This window comes from Pteropus alecto, unplaced genomic scaffold, assembly GCF_000325575.1.
Source record: "Pteropus alecto unplaced genomic scaffold, ASM32557v1 scaffold131, whole genome shotgun sequence".
Lineage (NCBI taxonomy): Eukaryota > Metazoa > Chordata > Mammalia > Chiroptera > Pteropodidae > Pteropus > Pteropus alecto.
Genome location: NW_006434709.1, coordinates 21900417 through 21926134, shown reverse-complemented (window position 1 = coordinate 21926134; position 25718 = coordinate 21900417). Strand labels below are relative to the sequence as shown.

Genomic DNA, 25718 nt, shown 5'->3' with positions numbered 1-25718 from the left:
TGAGTCTTTCCTAGGCCTCCCTGAGCTGGCCTTCCCAGAGGATCTAGCAAAACCAACCAATCTGAGAAGGCAGGCAGGTCTGGTATCAGAGCAGCCACCTCACCATACATCACCCTTTCTTCCCTGAACATACTATGGCCCTAACCTTTCTACTTCAATCTAACCCTTTGCTGACAGAAATCTGAGCTGCACTTTGAAGGATGTGTAGGCAAAATGGTGGAAGGCCCACGTATGTGAGGTCGAGGAAGTGGGAGATGAGAGGACTGAGGAAATAGCTTAAGTAAAGGCCCTAGAGGTAATTCCCTAATTTAGATTCTTGGTTATTATAACTATAAACAGTTAAACAGGCCAATTTATCTCCTTGAGTGTTGTATACTAAGACTAAATGCTCCTTGTTAAATTGGGAAATTTGAAAACAAAGGCCAGAAGAATGTTCAACAAGGTGAAGCCTGGCAAACTGCCCTCAGTAAAGCCCCTTCTGCTCACTGCCAAGAATCCAGGAACCTCAAGAGCTCTGGGAAATACTCAAGGCACTAACTCCTGCCATCTCGTCCAGACGTTCTTGTTTTGCTCTGGAATTCCCCAGGATCATACCAGCTTTTCTGCAGAATATTTCAATGATCTAGTTTCCAATTAGGACTCTGCTGTTGGACCTTATTTCTCTGATTCCCTTGCTTCCCAACTCTGCATCTCTCCCAGGCCAGTCCGGCCCCCACGGCCATACAAGGAGATTGGTCCAATAATACAACTCCCACCCTTTGTACTAAACTGACACATGCCATATTTTCAACAAAATCTACTTACAAGTTTTGTTTAAATTATCATAATAAAAATATATTTGCCAGCCACTAAAGAAAAAAATACATTTATTAAGTGCCCTTTATACATCAGATACAACATCAAGCTTTTCACACCTTACCTTTGCAACAAACAAATCTGTGAGAAGATATTATTTCTCCCAACTGAGAGATGAAAGAATATATCATAGTGATTAGGGGACAGATTATGGAGCCAAGTTATTTAGTTTAGAATCCTTGCTCTGCCACCTAACGGCTGTCTGATCCAAGATATCATAAAACTTCCCCATTTCTCACTTTCCTCTTCTATAAAATGAAAGTTGTTGGAAGGATTCAATGAGTTTATTCCTATAAAGCGTTTAATGAGTTCTTAATAGTTGTTTTCTAAAATTATTATCCATTTTTATGAGAAAAACAAGTATTAAAGAGTGTCAACTGAACTTCTGATAAAGATAGAAAAGTTGGTTTACATTTTGATAAGACATCCCCTCCATACACATACAATGCATATTAATAATAACCCAAATATACAAATAGAACCTCGAATCCAACTGAGCTCAAAAGTAAGATCATTATCATGGTAAAATAGAATAGAAACACAAAGCAGTGAGTGTGCCGATATCAAAGATCTGCAGGGTTACAGCTCTAGAAGAAGCAGTGATAGCCAGGAAGTCAGTTCTTGTGTGGTAACTCACCTTACTCCCAGGAAATGGGCGATTTCAGTAGCCTCCTCTCCCATGAAAGTTGACAAAAAGCTACTGCCAGAGCTGTTTGGGGCTGCAGCAGTACAAAGCCATAGGCACAAGGAGACTGTGAACCAGGCTGACTACTAACTTGGTGACCGGATCTGTGATATTCCCAGTTATTATTGTAGATGGGAGACTCAAAATGCCACTATCCAATCTAGTTCCTTGATAAAGAGGAATGAGCCCAGAGAGACAAACAAACAATCTAAAAAGGCTCCCAATAATAGCCAGCAAATCAACATTCAAAACATAGAAATAAGTTTGATACAGAGAAAGACAATCTAAAAAATCAATAATTAGAACATAAATTCACTTCACATGAAACTTAATTTTATGGAGCAGTCTGACAAAGACCTTAAAATAACTTTGGAATACTCAAGAGATAAATGAAGTAATAACTTTTATTTAAAAAGAGCAAGAAATTATGAAAAACAGTCAGTACTGAAGTAAGAACAGGTATATGTGAAAATAAAGATATTGGAAATGTTGAAAACAAAAATGTACTTTAAAAAATAATAGACAAGATGAATTCTAGGGAATTAATCACTTAGAAGATAGTTTTCTGAGAAATGTACCCAAAATAGAACACAGAAAGACAAAGATACAATACACACACACATATATAGTGTGTGCATGTATATACTGTGTGTGTATGAAAGACAAAAACACAAAATATATATATTATGTAAGGAAGTCTGCTCTCAGAGACCCACAAGAAAAGAAATTCTAAAGGACATCCTTCAGCAAAGTTAAGTAAACCCAGAGCAGTCTCAAGGTAGTCTCCACTAGACATCTCAAACTTAACATGCCCCAAACTAAACTCCTGATTTTCCTCCAAAAATCTACTCTACCCACAGTCTTCCCCATCCTAGTATATGAATAACACATCTTAGGCCAAAAATGTTGGAGTCATCTTTTCTCTCAAATACCAAATCCAATCTGTAAGTATATCCTGTCTGTTATACCTTCAAATACATCTAGATTCAGATCACTATTTACTATCTCTACCACTCTTCAAGACATCATTATCTCTTTCTTGAATTATACTAATATTGTAACTTCCTAACTTGCCTTTCTGCTTTTCTCAAAACAGAAGTCAAAATAATCCTTTAAAAAGGCCAAATCATCATACTTCTCTGTTCAGAAACCTTCCAATGGTAAAAAGCAAAGTCCTACTATGTCTTATACTATCTGGTCCTCATTGCCTCTCTGATTTATCTTCCACATCTCTTTACCTTATTCACTCCACTCTAGTCACAAATGGTTTACTTGCTGTTCCTTAAATACTCCAAGCCCATGCCTCTCAACACTTTTGCACCTGACCTGTCTGCCCGGAATGCTCTTCCTCCAGCTAACCAACTGCTTATTATAGTGTTCATTATACTTATCAATATATTCAAATCTTTCATGCTAATTTTTTAAATCAAGTTAAAAAAAAGAGAGAAAGAGAAGTGAATTAATTTGCCTAAGCTTATACAGCTAATAAATGACAGAAGGAGAATTAAAATGTAGATTGACACCAAAGCCCTTGGTTAATAAAAAGGCATTACTTCAAGGTGCCTGCCCTAAATGCTCAGTTATACGTTTGGCTTGATCTGGCTCATGGTAAACATATCAACTTTCTATTATTTGCTTCAGTGGATTTCAACCATTCACTATGAAAGAAAGATTTATTAAGTACCTAGTAGTTGCTTGGCACTATGCTGTGCCCTAGGAAGAAAGCAGTAGAATAAAAATTCCAAATTACACATAATTTAGAAAGCATGTTCATGTGGCTTGGGAATATATTACCAGAATATAGTGTTTTTAAGAAATAACCTTCCTAATCATGTTTTATTTAGGTTACATTTTAGATTGATTTCAATCCCTGAATATGTACCATCGGGATGGAGTTAAAGTAGTTTTTATATAAACTGAGTGATTTGGATGGAAAGCCAGCTGGAGAATTGAAATATCCTATAGAAAATCTACTCAGTGGATGACCTACTTGTGACTGACTTGAGGTGAACTGTGTCACATTCATTTTGGAGGTATTCTAACTCTTGGACAACTGAGGATATATATTACTGTTGTTCAACTGTTTTCTCACATTAACTGAATGACTCACCGCTAGCCTAAAGAAAATACTTCACTTGCAAACACAAAGCAATTAATTATACACTTTAAATGAAAGTACATTTAAAGCCAATATATGAAGCAAAATTCCCAGAAAACGATCAAGACTCAATTACTAGGAAACCAGTTACATGTAATCTCAACTAAGTAAAGGTACAGCCTCTGTCAATATCTTCATTTCCCAGATAATAATTTATTTACCAAGCCATTATCACTAAAGGCTTTTAGCACAAGAAGGCAGAAAATCTTTTCCCTCTCCCATAAACACAGACTTTCATTTCGTCAGGTTTAAGAGCAACTCCATATGAAAATTCATCCAAATAAATAAGTATTGGGTTGAGAAAAATATATATCAATAAATACAAAGCCATTTATATACTGATTGATTATAAACTTTTACCTTACCATGGTTCCTTATTTCTTTCCTTATTTTTTATTTGTTAATCATTAAAATAATTCTGAATAATGCAAAAAAAAAAAAAATTATTATTGGAACGAAACCGGCATATGTCCCTAACCTTGATATAAAGTAAATAACATATGTTTACTCAAGCTCAAGACCATCATCTGAATGAAAACAGCTATAAACAATAATTTTAGAAATAACAAACTCTTAGTCTGGCTCTTCAGAATAACACAGTCAGATTCCTAAAACACCACATATCACATATCAGAGTAAATGATACACAGGCAACCAAGGGAGGAATAATTAGTACTGTTCTGATATACAGCACAAAGAGTTTTATTTCTTCATACAAATGAAAAAGGAAAATGAAAAACATGTACCTATCTATATTTAAAAAAATTAAAAAGAGTGAGGCTTTCAGGGAAAGTAGAAGAAAGATAATCTGAAAATTTCAGAATCACCTCCAAACCTCTACCATATTAATGTTGTTATGAGGAATTCCACTTTTCTTACCCAATCGAGTCCAAAGTTTTGCAAAGCAAAGCCTGAACTGCCTATAACATAAAAAACAAGTCCAACTATTTACTTTGAGTTGGAGTTGGGAGGGGGGGTGCTACACACTTATACTTGGAGCAGCATACCCTTTAGGGTTAGAAGAAAAAAATTACCCACAATGTAAAAAAAAAAAAAAAAAGGTGTTTGTTTCACAAGCTACGTGCTTTAAATATTCATGCAGTAGCCTAAAATCATCTACTGATGATACTGAACAAACTGATCTAAGGTTCCAAGTACAGGTAGGAAAAGAGTCAGGATAGAAACAGCTTGGAGAGATACAGTACACTTTCTGAGAACAGAAACTTTATCTCCATTTATTTTATATATTCCTATAGTTTCTCATTTGTCCTATCCAGCCCTTTACTCCACTCTTTTGCAACTCCATAACACACAAACGTATTTTGTTGATAATCTTAAAGCTACTTATTAGGGTCCATACATATTAATGTTTACACAATACTCAAGATGTCTTTTATTTTTATATCCATTTGGAGACTCTCAGGAAAAAAAAATTTCCAGGGAGCACAAATTCCAAATTCCTCATCCTTGCTCATAGAGCTCCACCTGTTTGGACAACCATATTCAACTTCATTTTGTAACATTTTGTTCTTTACACACGTCAAGGGCTTGTGCATTAGCTGATCCCATTGCTTGAAAAGCTCTTCCCTCAGAAAGCTGCTGCTGCTTATAAGTCAAGCATTGGCTTACTTTAGTGTAAGAGGAAAGAGAGACTTTTCCTTACCACCAAACTCCATCATATCAACATACATATTGCCATCTGATAGTTTATTATTTTCTAGACGTTCTTTAACATATAAACTCCCATGAGATCAGGAACACACTCAGTCCTATCCACTTCTCTATTCCCAGTACCTGGAACAGGGCCTGGCACCCAATATGGGGCTCAATAGATATCGGTTGAAGAAATAAATGACCTGTAACTTACTAACTCCATTAAGCGAGCCTTTCGAAAGAAACCAGGTTGATAAAAAAAAGAGGGTATAGTAACTGGAAAAGAAAGTATAAACAAAAATGCTTTCCAAAGAAATGACAAGAGAGACAGCAGGTGATTCAGCTCCTTAGCTTCCTTAAACAGGAATAAACACATTCAAAATCTCCACACACCAAGGTTAAAGCACTCATAAGATATTTACTACTAAAATTCCCAAGCACCTTATCAAAATCAACTTTCTTAGCTTAAATGCTACCCCAAGAGATAATTTTTTTCCCCAAGATTCAAGAACAAAACCAAGTAAAAGGTTCAAAACCCAGTATTAAGGCTCAGGTTTGTGTAAAGTATTATTTAACTGAAGTTTGTACAGTTGTGAACATAGAGTAGAAACTGTGATTCAAATGACCAGTGTTTCTAAGTTTTAATACAGCATTTAATCTAAAGCTATAACCTTTTCCCTTCTCTCTTAAGGCTCGTTGGGAGACCTCCTCCAAGCTGGTGGCTTCAACTATTTCCTTGTATGGCTGACTCTCAAATACATACCTCTAGCCAGAGTAACTCACTGACGCTGTCTGCCTGAGACAGAAGGGTTTCCCAGAATGCTGGATTTCTGGTGTTTGAAAACTGGAGGAGTCCGAGGCTGCCCTGTCTCCAATAATTACCTCTCTCCCAATCTCCTGACCTGCATTTCTGACTGTCTGCTATCTCCCTGGGCAGCCTCCCAACACTACCTCAAACTCAATATGTTTAAAGTATTATCCTGCCTCCCATCAGTCCCTTCATCTTGCCTTGCTTTTTGTTGTTGTTGTTGTTAATGGCATTAATTATTCTTCCCACCACCTGGGACAGACAGCTTTAATAAACAGAACTTTTTCTTGGTCTTTCATTTCTGCCTTGTAAATTATCTAATTTATTTCTCTAACCCCCCAAATTAAAATACTAGACCAGAAGTTCCTTTAAGAACAAGAACCATGTTTTACCAATATTTTATACTCAATAGCGCCATCACAAATTCCTACATAAAGCAGGTGATAATAAACTTTTGTTAAACTGCTAATCTCTGAAGCAGTATGAAGTTCCAAAAAAACTAGATTCTAGTGTTGGCTCTGTCACCAACTAAATCACTTTATTTCTCAGTGCCTAAGAATGAAAATAAACACTTATTTAAATGCTTGGAAATTCAATGAGATGTTATTATCTGGGTTACTGTTATAAACAGAGAAAGCAATGATCCTAAATTCTTTAAGTACCCAAAACTCCTGATGAGAATGTCCCCAAAACACCTCACGCATGGCCCCACACTAGCTTTAGCCCCTTGTTCAGGTCTTCATATGACTCTCTTAGGTCCACGGAGTTAAAGTTTCCAATATGGACCCTAATACCTGTCTCTTGGTTCACAGCAACTCTGGCCTACCACATCACACTCTCAATGGCCAAACAGGACATTTCTACCACTACATCTTGCACACTGTAGATTCAAGAAATCTTACTGAATGATTAAATAAAGACCAGTTAGTTGTTGGTGACAACAGCTGCATATTCCCTGTGCCTTTAGTTAGGCTAATAATTGTAAAACCAGGTATAGAAAAGAAGGGCTGGAACTTTAGGCTTCATAGTGGTGACGTTACTGTGCCTATAAAAACAGGATAGCCTAATCTAGAGTTCTGACTAGTCAATGAACTGTCTGTTTACTCCCCAGCAAGGAAAGATTACTTTATAAGGAAGTGATTTCAAAACTCCAGAGTTGCGGGTATTTATGATAATGAAGGAATTGAAAAGTAAAAATGGGATCACACAAGGCTCCTAAGAACAATGTGACAAAATCTAGTTGTCTATTTTGGTTTCTCATCACACAAATCAGGGGTCAACAAGGAAAAGGGAAAGGTTCCAGACTATGGCAATACTTGGTTCTTTGTGCCAGCTCTATGCAGTCACCAACCACAGCCCTGGGGAATTCCAATCCTGCTTTTGTTAGCAAGTGCCTCTCCTCTGAAAGAGCAGACATCCTCTTTGTCTGAAGGCTCTTTTGTTTCCTTTCACTCCCATGTCATATTAATACAAAATAAACAGTGTCTCCAGTCTCTGAGTACATCATAAAAACTGTAACTCTTACAAGGGATTCAAGGTTCTTCATAAACAGCTCTCACTAAATGTTATTAATCCACAAAATACTCCTAAGAGGTCAGTTTACCAGTTCTAAAGAAAGTTTATTAAAAATGTATCCAACTTCTCTCAATCTTTCATACCCCAAAATCCCCAGACTTTCCCAATCAGAAACTAGAAAGCAGCACTGCATAATGAGCAGAATGCTGAGCTGAGAGTAGCCTTCTAAAGTGAACTCTTTATTTTGTCAAAGGACACAGCAGCCCAGAGAAGCTAAATGTCTTTCTTAGTGTCAAAAAAGTTGGTAGATGGCACTCAGCTCTAATTCTTACCTCAATATTCTTTCCTCTACACTCTAAGGGAGGTGGTGGTTAAGGGTGGGGGTGTGGGAGAAACCAGACCACTCTGATTTTCCTGTTTGTCACAGTCAAGAAGTAGTAGAAATTATTTAAAAAAAAAAAGGCTGATCAAAAAGAGGCAGGGAGTTCTCTTGGTCCCCCTTTCTTTCCCCCATGCTAAGTGCTATGGCTTGAGTCTCTACTAAAAGTAACAAGAAATGAACAGGCCAGGCCATTGCCATTGCTGGTGTTTGGGCCTTTTGTATTGTTTTGAGCAGATCACTGGAGCAAATTATTGTTCCATAAAAAGATTAGTTCAATTTCTATCTACAAGGCTATCTCTCTTATTGTGGATAAGTATTCCAAGATAAGCATGAAACCCTCACACTGAAATCAAATTACATGCTGTATACCCAACTAATTGGTCATTAGACTATTTTGTGCCAATAAATCAGGTTCCCTGACTACAAAGTGGCTTTCCAATGGCTTCATCCATCCACCTAAGTATGGTAATACACAGCTATTATTTGTAGAGTTCTGATTAGTTATATTAGTTATATAACTAAGAAATGTTACGTTGATTTCCTCAAACTCATTCTATATGGTTATTTTTCTTAGAGATTTTTCCAACCTTCAGTTATTTTATAAGCTAAATTCTACACTCCATTCATTCTTTGGTCAAATATTATTTTTATTATTTCAAGTTCATGTTTATTATTTCAATTAAACTGAACAGTGACATATGCGCAGGAACGCTGTGTACATGTGCATGCACGTTTTAAAAAGAGAACATAACCCTGAAGCACGGAGAAAAATGATTTGCCCAAATGAGGTCCACTAAGAAAACTACATATCAACAGAAGCCATCTTAACCTCCCTCATCATCAAACAATGTTGAGGTTTACTGCAGGCTAAAACATCAAGAGCTATTTAGAAGCCCCAGCTACAAGCGCAGGCAATAATGACGACAACCAAATCTAAATTGAATTACCAATCAGAAGGCCATGAGGGTAAAGGCAAACTACGGTAGATTAAAAGAGGTTAGAAGGATATAGCAGGTTCTCTTAATATTTAATATAACCATGCCCTGAGATCAAGAAGAAAAAAATTAATATTACAAACTCTGGGATTTTACTAACGAGGCTATGATAGAGATTAGTCACTGAAAACAAGATTCCTCTGTTATTGTGTCTAAATGACTCTGTATTATTGTGAGAACTTTAAAAACAAGTATACAAAGTTCCAGAAAGAAGTAATATCTGACTCAACTAAATAGTGGGTTTAAAAATACAAATCCAGGGGTCACAAACTAAAGACACACAGATTTAGAATTTAAACATTAAGACATCCTAATTTTCCCTAAATCCTTTTAATCCACTATAGAAATGGAAAATTTAAAGGATTTTCTCCATCTAAAAAGAATTAATATGGCCTCTCAGAGCGGATCATTATTTAGTTATTCTTTAATTATTAATATTTCAAATAAAATTCACAGGACCCTCAGAAATAAAGTATCTTAGACATTTGCCAAAAGAGATGAAAATAAATGTTTAGACAAGATTGTATATTCTTTCCTTTAGAGTTGAATGACTTTTTCCCAAATCTCATACATTACATTCTATATTTATTTCTTGCTCAATTGCATATTCTTTTCAGAGATTTGTTCTTTCATTCTCTAGTTAAGGTAGAGGCAATTATTTTTTCATTATATTTCAATTGTTCAGAAGAAGTTTTCTACTGAATTTGAATTATAGTAGCTATAATTAACTGATGAAGGCTTAAATACATATTTAAATTACTTCTGTCCACCATAATTGTTGATGTCCATGAGTTAACACTAGCCTTTTATGACAAAAACTGCTAAACATGAGCAGTTCATTTTTTCAGGCCAATAATGTGAAAATGATTATTGCAATAAGTACTTGTAGATTAATCTATATTTCAATAAGCAGAGCAATTCAAATATACCACGAGTAAGACAACATCAAGTACTTGGGAACCTCCCTTCTAGATTTAGAATTGTAGTCTGCAATTTGCCCCCTTATAGTTAAGCTTTTATTTTACGGTTGGACAAATGAACACTAGATTCCCCAGCTTAATTTAGGATTCTGTTCATTTTCATCGGAGAAACAACTTAAAATACTAAAGCCAGAGACAGAAAACAAGCAAGTATGAATGTCATTAAAAATTTGAATTTAGATTTATGACTTTAATGCACTTAACCACTCTAATCAAATGCTTAGGCAGGTAATTATGTTTTTTAAAGAGGTTATGAATACTTCATCAAATTCTGAATAGAAAGCACCATATAAGAAAATCAGATTCTAGAAAATTAATTCTACTTATTGTTATGTGTGTGTATATAACTGTTGCTTTCAAAAGAATTCTTAGAAAAAAGAACAGTTTCCCATTCCTATTTATTCTTAGATGATTGTTTAATAGTGAATACTTTAATTAGTTCAATAGTGAATTGTTTAATAGATTGTTTAATAGTGAAGTCTGTTTACATTTGAAGACATTTTGAATAATCCTATTAAAAACCAATTCAAACAATGTGGTTCATGTTTAACTCTTCAGTTATTTATCTCTTTAAGTGATCCCTTCCTTAACACAGCTATAGTTCAAGAGGTAGCCAACAGTTGGCCTCCATTTCAGTGGATTTTCACGAACAACCAGATTTCTTTTTGCAAACTTTTTAAATGTTATGTGCCTAAATAACTTTTTCATAACTTAAGTTTATAAAAAGCTTTCAAAAGGAACAAAAGACACACATTTTCTTTTAAAAATAAAAGCTAAACAAAAAGAAGCCACACGCATTGTAAAGATATTCTCTGCAAAACGTTCTGTTCAGCAGACCTGAAATGCCTCCAAAGGGATCAAGAACCACTTGGTTTGGAAGCAACAGCTGAGAACTCACAACAGGTTGGTTAAAAGCCAGCAGTAAAGGCCATGAGGAGATCTTCAGAGAAGATCAGGCGTGGCTGAGACACCAGGCCCTGGGCCTTGCCCGGTCTCCCCATTCCATTTACTTGGAATGCTTTCAACAGTACCTTTCAGCCACACAGTGCAGCTGCTCAAAAGCATCTATTGTTGGTCCTCTGTTCTCTTCTTTTATGCTCTCCCCTAAAGACTGCAATCCTACTTACTATGATGTTTATGGCAGCAACTCATAAATCTACATTGCTGTTTCTGTTATACCACCCAAAATATCCCTTATCTCCAAGTTCTGACATAAATATTTCTACCAAGATATAACATCATTATCTCGCACTCAACACATACAAAACAAATTTATTCATCTTTATTAAACTTATTCCCTCCTTCAATTTCCTTGCCTTTGATGGTATCAATCCCATTTTTCTGGTCACCAAGGATTAAATCACAGGAACAATCATGGACTCTCTGGTGACCTCTATCACTCACATTCAGTGGGTTTATGTATCTGACTGAATTTTTCAAAGACATTCACCACAATGTCTCCCATCCCACATGTACTTCTACAATATGATCTTGCCACGTTGTCATCAAATAGTGAAATCTAATTCTTCTCCCCTTGAATAGGAATTGGACTTAATACTCACTTATTACCAAAAGAATGTGACTAAAGTAGTGCCACAAGACTTCCAAAACTAGGTCAGAACAGATCATGCAACTTCTGCCTGGTTCTCTAGGAATACTCTCTCTGGGGAATGCAAGCTGCCCTATAAGAATTTCAGCTACCCTAAGACTGCCACGCTGAGAGGCCACATGTGGTCCCAACTAGGCCCAGTCTTCTGACTATCCTAGCAAGGAGCCATAAACGTGAATAAAGCTGTCTTGGACCTTCCTGAACAGCTCATCTTCCAACTGAATGCCATCCACTAAACTCAGTAAATACCTTAAGGAGAAGAATCACCTAGTTGAGCGTTATTTAATTCTTGACACATAAAATCCCAAAATATAAAATACGTCCACAGCTTTTCTTCTAAGCATTCAATACATCATGTGTACAACTATTACTATGTGGGGTGAATGTTCACTGAGATACCACTTATTTCCCATCTGTCCCAGAGCCATCATCACAGAGGAAGCTTCCGTCACCTCAAATCTAGATCATTATAACAGATTCTAGGTTGTCCTTACTACAAGCGTCATTATCATCTATCTAACCTAACATTTCCAAACAAAACTGCTTTTACACACAGACACCTCACAATGTTTTACATTTTTAGAATTCTTTACGATGCAAAATTGCCTTCATAAATATTTATTTTTCTTGATCCATACAACAAAACCCAGAGAGATTTGTGAAGAAAGCAAATATTCTTTTCCTTACTATAGAGATGAAGAGATCAGAGGCTAAGGAGATTAACTTTCGTACAACTTCATTGCCAGCAAATGGAATGGATATAAATAGAATAGTCTCTGTCTTACACTACTACTGTTTCTCTATTCTTCAATGCCTCCCTTCCTTCCTATTATCTATTTCAGATCAAAAATATACAGTGCCTCTCTTCATCTCTACTACAGCAAATCTCCTCTCTAGGTATCCATAATTTGGCCTCAATCTATCCAGTTATATGGTATTGTCTAGTAAACTCCACCACCACCACCAATACCACCACCACAATAAAGCCAATTTATTTATTCACCTAACAATGTCATGCTGATTCTAGCCTCTGAATTTTTGCTCACAAAGTTTCCTCCTTTCTCCATCTACTTAAACCTTACTCATGCATTAGCACAAATTCTACCTCCTCCATTTAGCACTACCAACCTATCCCTATTGCTTTCTTTCTCTGATATTCCTACAGCATTTGTAAATTTCACCCAAATATTGCAAATTCTATTAAATTGTTTATCTTGTTCAAATGTGTTAGTCTCACTTTCCAGGCTGATATTCAGCTAACACACATCTGTACATACAGTAATGTTGGATGTTTAGAGCCAAAGTCTGTTCTGAGCAGTCAGTGCCCATGACATACCATTTGTTAAATATTTTGAATTTCATCCCTGCCTATTTTCCAAGCTAAACCATAAGCTCTTTGAGAACAGGAACCTTGTCTTATAAAGAAGTATTATATCCTCCAAACCAAGCACAGTACTAAGCACACAACTAGTGTTCAATATATATTTATTAACAGATTTGAAGGGAGTGCAATGATTTGTGTTATGAGAAAAAAAAATATTCTTAAATTATGTCTACATTGGAAAGGAAGTTGAAAAGATAAAATATTTTTGAGATCAGTAGTTTAACATTAGAAACATTTTTTTAATGTATCAGTTAAAGATATTCTGTGCAGCCCATAACTGTCAAAATGTTTTATAAATGTTTTTCCCAGGAGTGTGAAAAAAATGCTTCAAAAATATTCAAGGAGTAGATGTCTTAACAGCCCAAAATAAAATGTTTGCTGAGGCTACAAGGCTGGCAGGACTCTGCTTCATTTCAAAAAGTTTCCAGGCATTGGAAATGTTTTCCTGGAAAATACTACCTTGTATTTGGAGAACACTTGCCATGAACACTTAGTCATTAAGTAATTTAAGGTTTCCTCAGAAGCTCTTTGGAGGAAATCTAGTATATGAATGAATGAAATGATCAGCACCTATAATGTAAAAATAATACATTTGGCTAAATATATGAATCTACCTAAGTATTTTTCCAAAGGGAAAAAAAATCTTTTTAGTCTACTTACCATTCTTTTAAAATTTTCTATAAGATAAAATTGAAAAAAAAAAAAAACAAACCATAAAATCCTTAAGTATTCATCTATAATATATACAAATCCAAAAAACCGGAGGGCTTATTTTATTCCAATTGCCAAATAATTTTCAAACAGACAAAATAGTCATTTCATTCAAAGAAAAGAAATGGTAACTTCAAAGCTATTTTTAGCAAAATCTTTGAGTTTGCTTCAAATCACCTTTCAATGAAAGAGCAACTTAGTTTGGACATTTTACTCAATCGTCTGCAGTAAGTTATACAATGAAAACTAAGAAAATAATTTCTTGTAAGAGTTCTAAAGCCAACTAAGTCTTATTCTACTTCATGCACACGGTTGGTACATTTAGTCTTTTAAAAATGTACACAAAAGAATTGTTTATTTTGCTTTACCTGTTTAGTATTTCAGTGAGTTTCACAAAGCCAGTGTAAGCTAGTTCAAATGCTCCTCTGTGCCTGGACTGTAAAAGGTGTTTTTTAAAGTGAGCTCCTATTTCTTTTACCTTTAAAACAAACAAAAAAAATAAATGTTCAATTTATGTTTACATTTACAGGTATATTTATATCAGTAACATTTAGAATTCAGGTCTAGATGTCCATCCATAGCACTTACTATGTGATAGGTAGTATTTAAGCATTTTTATATCATTTAACTCAGTAAGTCCATGAAATAAGTACTCATTACCTCTACTTTACAATGGGGAAAATGAGGTCCAGAAAGGCCAAGTAAATTATCCAAGGTCACATAGCAAATAAGTGGTAGAAGTAGTTAATAAACTTAGGCAGTCTGGCTCCAGAGTTGGCAGTCTTTAGCTGCTACATTAGAACTGCATCCCAGTGTCTGGTTCACAAACCTGGGTTCTCTTTGTTAGCATATATCATTCAATACCAACAAATCACACAAGGTGACAACCCTCACACACCAAGGCCTAGGTGAAATAACTACCTTTTATTCCCTTAAAAAATGTTATTCTATTGTGGTTAAAATATACATAATAAAAGTTACTATTTTAACCATCTTTAAGGTATAGTTCAATGGCATTTGGTATACTCACACTGTTATACAACCATCACCACCATCCATCTGAGGAACTTTTTCATTTTCCCAAAATGAAACTCCAACCATTAAACAATTCCCAATAATTATCTTTCAGAGATATACAAATGTTAATGGCAAGATTTAGTGCAAAGGGCCTCCTGAAAATTGACAGGCATCACGTTGAGTCAGAACCATGGAATTTTCCAAAATGCTACCCAATCACTTTCCTATATATTGTCTTTCTACATGCAAGGTTAAACAAATAACAAATATGACTATTTTAAAGAAGACATGACTGATAATTAGTTGTTGATGAGGTTTTGTACAGAATTAACCACTGAATTGATTGGACTTATTGTACTTCTATACAGCAGAAATTTGGTGGCTTTCGGCTTTAGAAAAATCTAGAAATTTTACAAAACTCAGGACCAAAGCTATAATTGGCTATCTCTTGACCCAGATCTCCCCAGCAGATTACAGTACAGTGAAAAAGCGAGCCGACCCAAGATAGTTCAGATATTCTTACCTAGAAACACCTTCTACCTCAGCACAGTGACTAGAAAAGTGTTCTGAACACATTAGAGATGATAAATAGTCAAGCAGTAGTTAAACAGGTGACCATAGGCAAGTATCTCAGTTTCTTAATCAATAAACTGAGGATAACAGCAGTACTGCATCATGGATCATGTATTAAAATGAGTTAATATATAAAAACACAGAACAGGCCCATAACCTATTAACCAATTCAGTTCAATATGAGCTGTCTGGGTTTCCAAATGGGAGAAAAATAAAGACATACTCCATATTCAAAATATATCTGATTGTAAAGACAATGAGTGATATCCAAAGAAAGAATCAGATACAAAACCAACAAAGAACCAGAAAAGCAGCATATAATAAAATTTTTAAAAACCGAACATCTCAATATCTCAAAGAGTAATATACCATGTTCCTCAGCTAAAGTTTTCACGTAAAGATCTGAAGATAGTCCTAATTTTTAATATTTTTTAAAGGCTACATACTATTAGCTATCGAAAAGCGACACGATAAGCCTTATCACTTTATCTTCAATATGGTAATTTCGGAGTATATTTTGAACAGATTAACAAGCCTTAAATCTGAATTTAACCACCAAGATAGATCTGAAGCTCAATAATCCTAGAAAACAGGTACAAGAAAAACACCAGTTAACTAATTTGCTGTCTGTTACATGTCACACCTCTAAGTATCTATAATTTACCAGCAGATTATTTAGGGGAGCTAAATGGCTCATCTAGAGCATAAAACCCACAAAAGACAAATGTAAAAACATTTTTTATTTGTCCTTTATCTATACAATAGAGAGAAACATAGTAAAAAAAATCAAGGCTAATTCCACTCATTAAAATTAGATAAAGCCCAAGAAGTTTTAAGTACAGGTGGGACATTTCTATAAAGAGCATTGTGCAGTGGTTAAGATCTGAGACTCTGGAGCTAAGAGGGCTAAGTTCAGGAACCATGCTTGGCCTCATTCTTCATACAAGATAATCAAGCAACACAGATCCCTCATCTGGAAAATGAGGATTACACATATAAGCATTTAGCAGACTACCTGACACAGAGTAGTAAACAATAAATGTCCATTTTGGTTTTTATTTGGTATCATCAAGTAGTAAGACTTAATCCTAAACCTTAACTTAAAGTTTGACTTTAGGGTACAAACACTTCTTATAACCCTAGGAATGTCAATAGTTAGGATTTTCTAATTCTACTTTAGTTAAATAAAACATTTTATAAAATTTTACAGTTCAGTGAGATAATTAATGTTTTAAGTGGTATATTCTCTACTATAGTGATTTCTTACTAACACTTAGGAATTCTTCAAAGCCTAAACATTGTTCTCCTACATAATAACAACAAAGATAATGGTTTTATGGTATTCAGACATCTTCTTACTAGAATGTTTATTCTTTGCTTTCTAACAAATTCTTAACCATGTGACATTTTAACTGTTGTCCTTTAGGCTGACTTTTCAAAAAGATTTTCTCAGGCCAAAATTCTAACTTGACTGATCCAAAGTAAAATGAAAAAAATTATACTAAATCATAATGTAAAGTACATTCATTTTCAATAAACTATATCTGGAAGAAAAAAAAGAATTTCTCTTGTATCCTCTATTATATTTCTAAGCCCTTTGAGGTCCAAGAACCACATATTATATTTTTGTTCCCACAATAACCTTATACTAAGAGTGTCAATAAACGGGTGACTAAATGATGTTCTTAATTTTATTTCACAACTTAAAAATGGTAAACTGCATTCAGTACAATTCAATGAATCATTATTCATAACTTCTAAAAAATAAACCTTGGTAAAGAAAATACAAAAGGTAATTTCTTTAAGACTTATGAATGTTAGTAAACACAAATGCCATTTTGTCATCCATTACAGAAAATTTAAAGCAGAACAAAAGACACTGAGGGAATATAAAAACCCAGTTAGACATGTTCATCATGAAAATTACAACAGAATCTAAAGTAGGAGTTTAAAAAAATACCTAATTTCTAATAGCTGAAAATTATTTTTATTCAGGTGATTTCTTTGACAATAATTACTAGGAAGGGGAAAGCAGTTTGAAGATCTACCCCAAACCTTCTTTTTAGGAATATTAGGGGAAATATATAAATATAGGGATTGATACTTCAGGGAGAGGAAGTTGTTTTAAAAAATCAGTAGGCACTAGGTATCTGATATCCCATGGATTAAGGACCAACAAAATGTATCAAGCAAAAGCTCTACTTTGGCAAAATATCCAGCTTGAAACCTAGACACGCATCAGTCAGGAAGCCGTGAGATAAGGTTGCACATACCGTTCACTCTTTAAGGCTCTCAACTTACATCCCTCAAAGCTGGTTTTATCTCTGCCTCTTGTACAGGGACATTATGAAAGAACCTTTCATTATGTGATTACCTTGCAGGAGGAGAGTCAGACACGCCTCTGAAAGAACGCATTTTCCTCTTGGTGAAGCAGCGGAGGACACACAGCTTCACAAGAAATGATTTAGGGAAATGAATTATTTGCTAAAAAGTTCAGTAGCAAGTGCCTTACTGCCCTATTGCTTGCAAAAATTTGGTTGGGTATGAGAAATAAGACAAGTTAAATTTAAAGAACTATTAAATGAGCAGTTCAGAACAAAGACAGCACTGTGCCATGTCAGAACACAGACTAGAAAGAAGAACTGGGTTCCTGTCCCAGAGCTGCCACAAACCAGCTTTGTGATCTTAGGCAAACCAGGTAACATCCAAGGGCTTCAGTTTCCCCTTGTATAAGGGAGCTGGATAATATCATCTCTGTGATCCTTCCAGCTCTAATAGTTTGTGAATACAGCACTGAATACTTGGAATTATAAATGAGAACCAATTTTTTTCATACAGTAACAAAAATCCCCAAATTGTAATCTCACTACCTGCTGGCCTATTATAAACCACACTCGTGTAAGCAGCATTTAAGTGATACCCCTTTAACAAAAGGCCGTATAATCAGGACAGGCTTAAAGGACCTGGGCTACAAAAGAAATCCTCCCTGTCATCTACATTCAAGACATGAAATTTCAAATTATAACAGAATTACACTATGTTTTCAAGAGTGAAGGGTGAGTGGAGGGTAAGAGAAGCATAAAGCTAAACATCGGTATTTTAGGGTATATGGAACAGCCTTCTTCATCTATTGAGAGAAAAGCAGATCACAGTCACAGTTGTTCTTGAGAATAATAAATCCAAGTTCTACATTCTCTCCCACGAAGGGTAGCATTCTGCCTTTAAGTCACTTCACTGCCTCTGCTCTACAGATTTGTTATGGTCACCTTCACCTCATGTGTTAACTTCTAAGTTCTTAATTCTTGTTCTAGGTGCACAGAAGACCTAGTGCTGCCAGGACAACTAGGCCCTTGGAAAGAAGGTGAACCTTAGGCATGGCCCAGCCATGCCAATGAAAATGACATTCTTCTCTGTTATTTATATTTTTTAACCCTTAAAAGTTAGAAGTACATGGAGTATTTTTAATTTAAAGGAATTTCACGGAGCAAAATTTTATGTTTAAAAGCGGGACGCCTCTAGTATATAAACAACACTAATTTCTTGATGACTTTGGGTTTTTATTGACTAAACACTCCTAAACTGAGGCATTTCTTTAAAGTCAGCATGATTAAGAATAAAAGTTTTCCACAGAAAGCAGGGTTTCAATGTCAGAAACAGTGCTATCACATATACTCCTTCGTTAAGTGGTTTATTTCTTCTCAAACCCATATATGTGATGTCACCATGTGACTAGTGACATGGAAAAATGACTGCACCTCTAGAATAGAAACTAATATTTTACAGAAAAACAGGATGCCATTTCTTATTCAAGAAAACAGTCATTATGGTTCTTTGGTTTAGAAGAACTCACTTTGTTACTGTTGCCATTGCTCTTTCACAAACATCTCCTTCATTTTATATTAATACCCATTATTAACATGGTATCCCACATAAATTCATAAGATTTGGGTGCCATGTAAAAGGTGTCAAGGCAAAATAATTTTCATAGGAAGCTTTCAGGTCTTTCTTAGTTACAGTAAAAGCAAAATATGTTTCACTTACTTTTTTAAAAAAACACTATCCAACAAACTCAAAAACAGTAGATGTTTCAATTTGTCCTTGAAAAGTTGAGAAATTAAGGGACTCTAACGCATGTTTACTGCTTAGTTAGATGGTGAACATCAGTGAAGCAACCATTAATCATAGCTGGATTCCTCAGGAAAGATGTTGGCATTGGCACTACAGTAGTCACTAGCAATGACTACAAGTAACTCTAAGACACTAACGCCTATTTGATTTGGAAGAGAATAAGGAACATAATGATGCTGGCAGAGTACTGTTCCCTTTTGCCATTCTCCATCTCCGGGCCTTGCAACATCACAAGCCCAGCTGTTAACCAGATGCAAGCACATGAGCCACAGAGAGTGTGAGAATAAAAATATTAGCATTATTTCCATGGAACTAGTCACATGGTTATTATAGAAATAATCATCATTAGCATACTACAATGTTTGTTTTGTTCTTAAATGTTATAAAACCCTCAGGGAAAAATTATCTTTATTTGAAAAAGGTTAAAAATGAAAGTTCATGTTATATATCTTTGCTGGAAAATGGTGGGAAATGGATTTGTTGAAACCATATGGAGAGGAAAAGAGAATCAATTAAAAACAGAAATCTAATAAATCTAAAATATTTCCAAATGAAATGCTTGTGGTAAGCTAATTTCTTGTAAACACTGCATTCAAGTCACTTGAACAGTCCCAGATGGTGAACTAACTCTGTGGTCTTAAAATAAAAGTCAGCCAACAAACCAAAGTGACTACAACTTTATTATCAATGCAGTGAGAAACAAGAGATCCATAATCAACCAATATATTACTTTTTTTCTTTGCAAAATTTAAGAGGTTTGTGGAGTTTTACTAAAGACAATTTCATTAAAATTTAAGATTTAAATTTATATGTGTTAATTAGAATTAAAATGAAGTTAAAAGTGAGTTAAAATCTACACTTATTTATATAACTTAGAAATATAAAAATGTTTCTAAAAATGTCATAGTTTTGAAATGTATTGCAAGGTCTAATTCCTAAACTACCATATACTTCCTTCAGTTGACATCTATATGATTTTATTCAAGAAACACTCAAAACTTTTTTTTTTAAGTTGAGTTATAAATAAAAGTTTGTGATCTGTGCTTTGACCAGAAATTACACCAGGTGAAATAAACATCTACCCTACCTGCTCCACCGTCAATAATCCATCAGGAGATTCTGGCACAGACTGCATTGGTAGAAGCTGGCACAGTGTGCCTAAAAGTAAAGCAACTTCCTTCATACTTCTCCAACAGCATACCAGCACCATCTGAGCAGTTACATCACATGTTTTTCCTTCTTTACCTTAAAAAAAAAAATCTATTGCAACACTTGATTGCTCACATCCCAGGTTTCTTAGAACAAGCTTATTCATAATTTCCCCAAGAATAATCTGCTTGAACAAACCAATTTGTCATAAGTTATATTTACAAAGGAGAAAATAACATTTGTTGAGCATGTGCTACGAGTAGGAATCATGCTAAGTATTTTTCAAATATACTATTTTCAAAATAAGTTTAAAAATAAAACACAATATTGTTTCAAAAGTTAAGTCTAACCTTTAGAAATCAATTAAATAAACTCTCTCTGATACTCAGTCATCCATAAAATACGACTATAACAAATATACTTCATTATTTATTTTGGTGAGGGTGGCTGTTATATCAGTAAAGGAGTAGGACAGGATATTTAAAGTCAAAGGAAAATATAAATTATCTTTCAAAATATATTTAAATTCCATGTCCAATAAGCTATAATTATCCTTACTTTTTTTCTAGTTTTAGAAATATTTTAGTACTGACATTAAAAAAATCCAAGACAAATTTTTAAATTTAAAAGGTAAGCAAACAAAACAATATTTATAATGTAATCCTACTTGTGTTTTTTAAAAGCCCACTAAACTAAAAAGATAAATGTACATACACATAAATACATAGAACAGGTCTAAAAAGATATACACTCAAAGGGAAGATTGGGGAGGAAATGAAGTAGGACTTTAATTTTTTAATTCATATTTACCTCTGTATTATTTAAAACTAGTATAATAAGCACATACTTATGTTATTTTGTGTAATTAGAAAAGTTTTTACAAGACAATATCCCCATCTAGTGGACAATGCAGAATATGTAATCAATTGCTAAGATACTGTTTCTGATGACTTTTTGTAGCATTCTACAAAATTACAAAATAACAAATAATTGGAAAATAAGCAGTAAGAACTTGAATTCTAGAGGCTTGGTACGACAGAGAGGCTCACATTTTTCTGAATAATAAGGTCTGTTTCCTTCAAAAGGCTGCTTGACTGACTATAAGGATTCTGACCGCAGACAACAATGAACCATACTGCTGGGAGAAGTCGACTGCTGCCCAGACCAAAGTTTACTGTGAATCACTGCTCTTACATCACCTGGCTGTCAAGACAGCTTTTAGTACTCAAAGGCTTTTTGTTGTAGCACCTTATGTACTGCATTGGGGCACAACATTTTCTGATAAAAGTCTTATAAATTCATTCCCCAAAATAAATCATTTATAAACTCGTAAAAGGCTTTATTTTCTAAAAATGTTCTGCACACATTTGCAACTTCTGATTTACTATATGAGAAGGGCATTTTGTACATTTTTTTGTCACTTAAATACTGACTGCAATCCTGATTTTATATATGCTACCTTTGATTTCTGCAGAAGTATCAATATTCGATACACTGGCCTTCAAGTCCTCCAAATCAAAGCTATCACATTCTTTCAATATTTTGGCTTGATTGAAGTAATCATTAGTATCTCGTGGTTGAATCTCACTCAGAATCGTCTGTAAGCGGTTTGCTGACTCTGAGCGAAAGAGATGAGAGTACATTAAACCCCAGTTCCACACCAAATGCCAATTTCCTTTAAGGGTATTTGTCCTCAAAATTTTTGTAATTTTCAATACTTGATAATAAGCTCTATTAGAAGGGACTCATGGGGCAAATAATGTGAAAATTATTTATAAATCTCTTCATGACACTTGAGTGTACTTTTAAAATATGGTAAATATTTTAAATAGGTTGAAGAAAGGACAAAAGAACAACAATAGAAATTGTCCTTAGGACAAAGGCTGCCATCCCATTTACATTGCTTGTCTTAGTATTGTCTAAGAAGCTCAAATATGGTACTAAATCATGTGAAAGAAGAGCAATAAACTTCAATAAATTTTGTTTTAAGAGGTTATGTCTCCATCTACAACATAAATTATCAAGCTTTAATGGTAGAAAGTTGAAAAGACCAAAGGAACTCAACCAACAAAAAAAACAGTCTTTCATACTCCATATTTGACTTCGAAATGCATTATGTAACATACTGCTTTCTAAGTATGATTTACTGTCCTAGTATTATATTAAACTTTGTTTTTATTCCCTAAGCACTCACTGGATCAGGAAATGTAAGCTCCATGAATGCAACACTTTGTCTCTTCACTGCTGAGCTGTCAGTGCCTGGAACAGAAACTGGCTCATGGCAGAAGTTCAGTAACATGCGCTGAAGGAATGAATGGATGACTACATAATAAAGAGCTAGCCAGGCTCAGTTTTAAAAGAATAACAACAGGTAATCACCTGAAACCAATGAACAAATCAAAGAACAGATATTCACTGTATTACCTATGGGAAAAACAAAAACCCAAAGTACTATTATGATTCAATCAGTATCTTATGTGCATTTGGCTATCTTATATGACCTCCATGAAATTTTGTCCAGAACGAATTTGGACAGCCATGAAAAAGTAACGGTTGCCTAAAAAGAAACCATGGAAAAACTAAGAAAAAAGAGAGATGATCTGAGAAAAATTTTAAGAATCCTACCATTCATTTTTATGGCTTTCAGGGGAGACTTTTTTCAAGGAATTTAGAAAGCATGGCAAACAATGTGAAAGACAAACAGTAAAAATGGAGACAACCAGAGGAAAAAAGAAAGGGCAAAAGTTAAGAAAAAGTCAGTAGCCCACAGACAAGTTTTTGACACCAACAGATACTGTAAAACCCTCATAGCAAACATTATTTTAGTAAACTCTGTAGGCCCTACCCACAAAAGGTGACAAATATTCAAGACTTCTTAACCAGAATATACTGGTAATTGCTGATCCAAATATTAGCTATATGATTGGGTGTTTCTTATTCTCATGCATTAAGTAGGAAAACTGAAGCATCATATTTTGGTATTTAGGCTATTAGCCAAAATAAATAAATAAATAAATATGCCTTAGTATCGTGAACCACCACCAATCTTCCAACTCATTTTTATTAAGGAACAAAACCTCACATCTTCAACATAAACATCTACTTCCAGGTTACTTTAATTATCATCCCAAGGTGTTACATTGTATGATGTAGTATATTTATAACATATTTAATGTGTTTTTAATACTAGCCTCTCATTTGCATTCCAAAATGCATTCACAAAATGCTTTATTTCAAACCAAATGTAAATTTACTTCGTGATTTTCTAGTGTTAACAGTTAATCCTTTTTTGTCCGCCGTAGAACAGGTATATATATGTCACCTAGGGCACCCCAGATACTGAGTTTAGTTCTCATCCTTTCAGGAACTGTCCATTCTTTGATTTCATTATAACAAATATTTATTGCGTACTTACTTCTACCAGGCACTGTGCTAACCACAAGGGAGAAAAACATAGACTAGATCCCTTTTAAACTGTAACAACTCCATGACGGAGCACTCCATGGGAAGAGGAGAGTGGTAAGAGACAAGCCTGGCAAGGTAGCAAGAGCCAAATTATTACAAGATCTGGTCTGAGGTCACTAAAATATTTTAAATAAGGGGGGACAGGGTACAAGGGTGAAGTAAAAATTATGTATAATGATGAATTATAGGATCAGAAAAAATTACTTTACATGTAGCAAGAAGGAGATAAGAATAGATGTGGGGAAACCAACTGAAAGGCCCCTGGAGTAGTCCAAACAAAAGAAGAGAAAAGCCTGGAGTAATGTAAAAAGATGCAGATAAAAAGAAAAGAGATTTGAAACACACTTAAGGGTAACACTGAAAGAATGTAGAGACAAGCTCCTTATATAAGGAGCAAAAAGATGTCAAGTAGCCCTAGGCTCCTCACTCACATGAACAGATCTTTAGGAGGGCCATTTGCAAAGACACAGGGGACTGGAAGAGAGAAAACAGATGAAAGTTTATGAAACCAACTTAGGGCATTTTGAGTATCTCCTCCTATTTTTAAAAAATTAAATGGTCTTTGTTATGTCAGTTGGTCTTTGCCCATTTCAGATCCCTAAGAAGTTGCCTTCTCTGAGTGAACTCCATCAACTGCCCACCTCTCTAATTTATACTGCCTGCTCTCCCAGTCCCAGCAATTACCTGGTAGGTGGTGTTCTGAAGTGAAAATATTATAAAACCCAATTTACCCCAGGGGAGGAAGTGCCCTGAAAATCACCTGGTTATTTATTCAGGCTATTTTTTAATAGTTAAAAATATTACTAAAAAGACAGAAATATCACTACCAATAATTTTTCTCCCCTATTTAGCATTTATAGCTCTCCAAAGAAATGATTAGGAAAAAAAATTAAAAGGAGAGAAAAGTATATTAATTCCAGCTTTCTTTGTTTACTGACCTGAATCAGTGTCCATTGGGATAAGGCCTTCTGGAGAAGAGCTCTGAATGACCGGAGACACCACAGCAGAAAGCCTGTAGGACATCAAAAGGAGCTTCTCCACTACAGGTCTCCATTCACTCACCAACTGCAGGCTGCTACAATAAGGACGTTAGAGAAATTTATACTAGCAAAAATCTAAAATTGTAAATGAAAATTAATAGCTAAAAGGAGTTAAAAGAATTTGGGTTTCAAACTTGTGCAATCTATGAAATGTTTAAGACATGTATATGCATGTACAATTTTTAATCTAATTTTTAATTATCTTTAAGGCCATGCATTCCTTTCTCAGGACATATTCCAATGTGTTTAAAACCAAGTATTCAAGAGAGAACTGTGGATATACTTACTTTAGAGGTAACTTCTGCAAAGCTCTTGTTATGCAGTGAACTCGTCCATACATTGGGAATGATGCTGCTGCCTGAAGCAGAGAATTTTCAGCCTGAGATATTTCCTCCTCAAGATTTTCCAACAAGCATTTGATAACTAGAAAAAGCAAACAAAAACCCGAATGTCAGTTTAAAAACACACTTACAAAATTTATGAACAGCAAAGTAGTTCCCATGAAAACGTCCAACTTGACTGAACTTTATACTAGAGGTTTTGAATTTTTTAAAAAAGAGATCTTTCAAGGTTATCCAGCCTGTTTTTTTTGTTCAGTTAAGGTAGAAATC

The 25718-nt window shown here is 34.7% G+C and overlaps 1 protein-coding gene across 1 annotated transcript in view; it reads right to left on the bottom strand.

Annotated features, from left to right (window-relative positions):
• The window catches only part of THADA (THADA, armadillo repeat containing), a 285149-nt gene that overhangs the window by 225314 nt on the left and 34117 nt on the right, over nucleotides 1-25718 (bottom strand). The window contains 5 exon segments of the mRNA XM_006909639.3: nucleotides 14104-14213; nucleotides 20541-20698; nucleotides 22062-22220; nucleotides 25006-25142; nucleotides 25395-25530. Of these exon segments, the coding sequence (XP_006909701.1) occupies nucleotides 14104-14213; nucleotides 20541-20698; nucleotides 22062-22220; nucleotides 25006-25142; nucleotides 25395-25530 (700 nt within the window).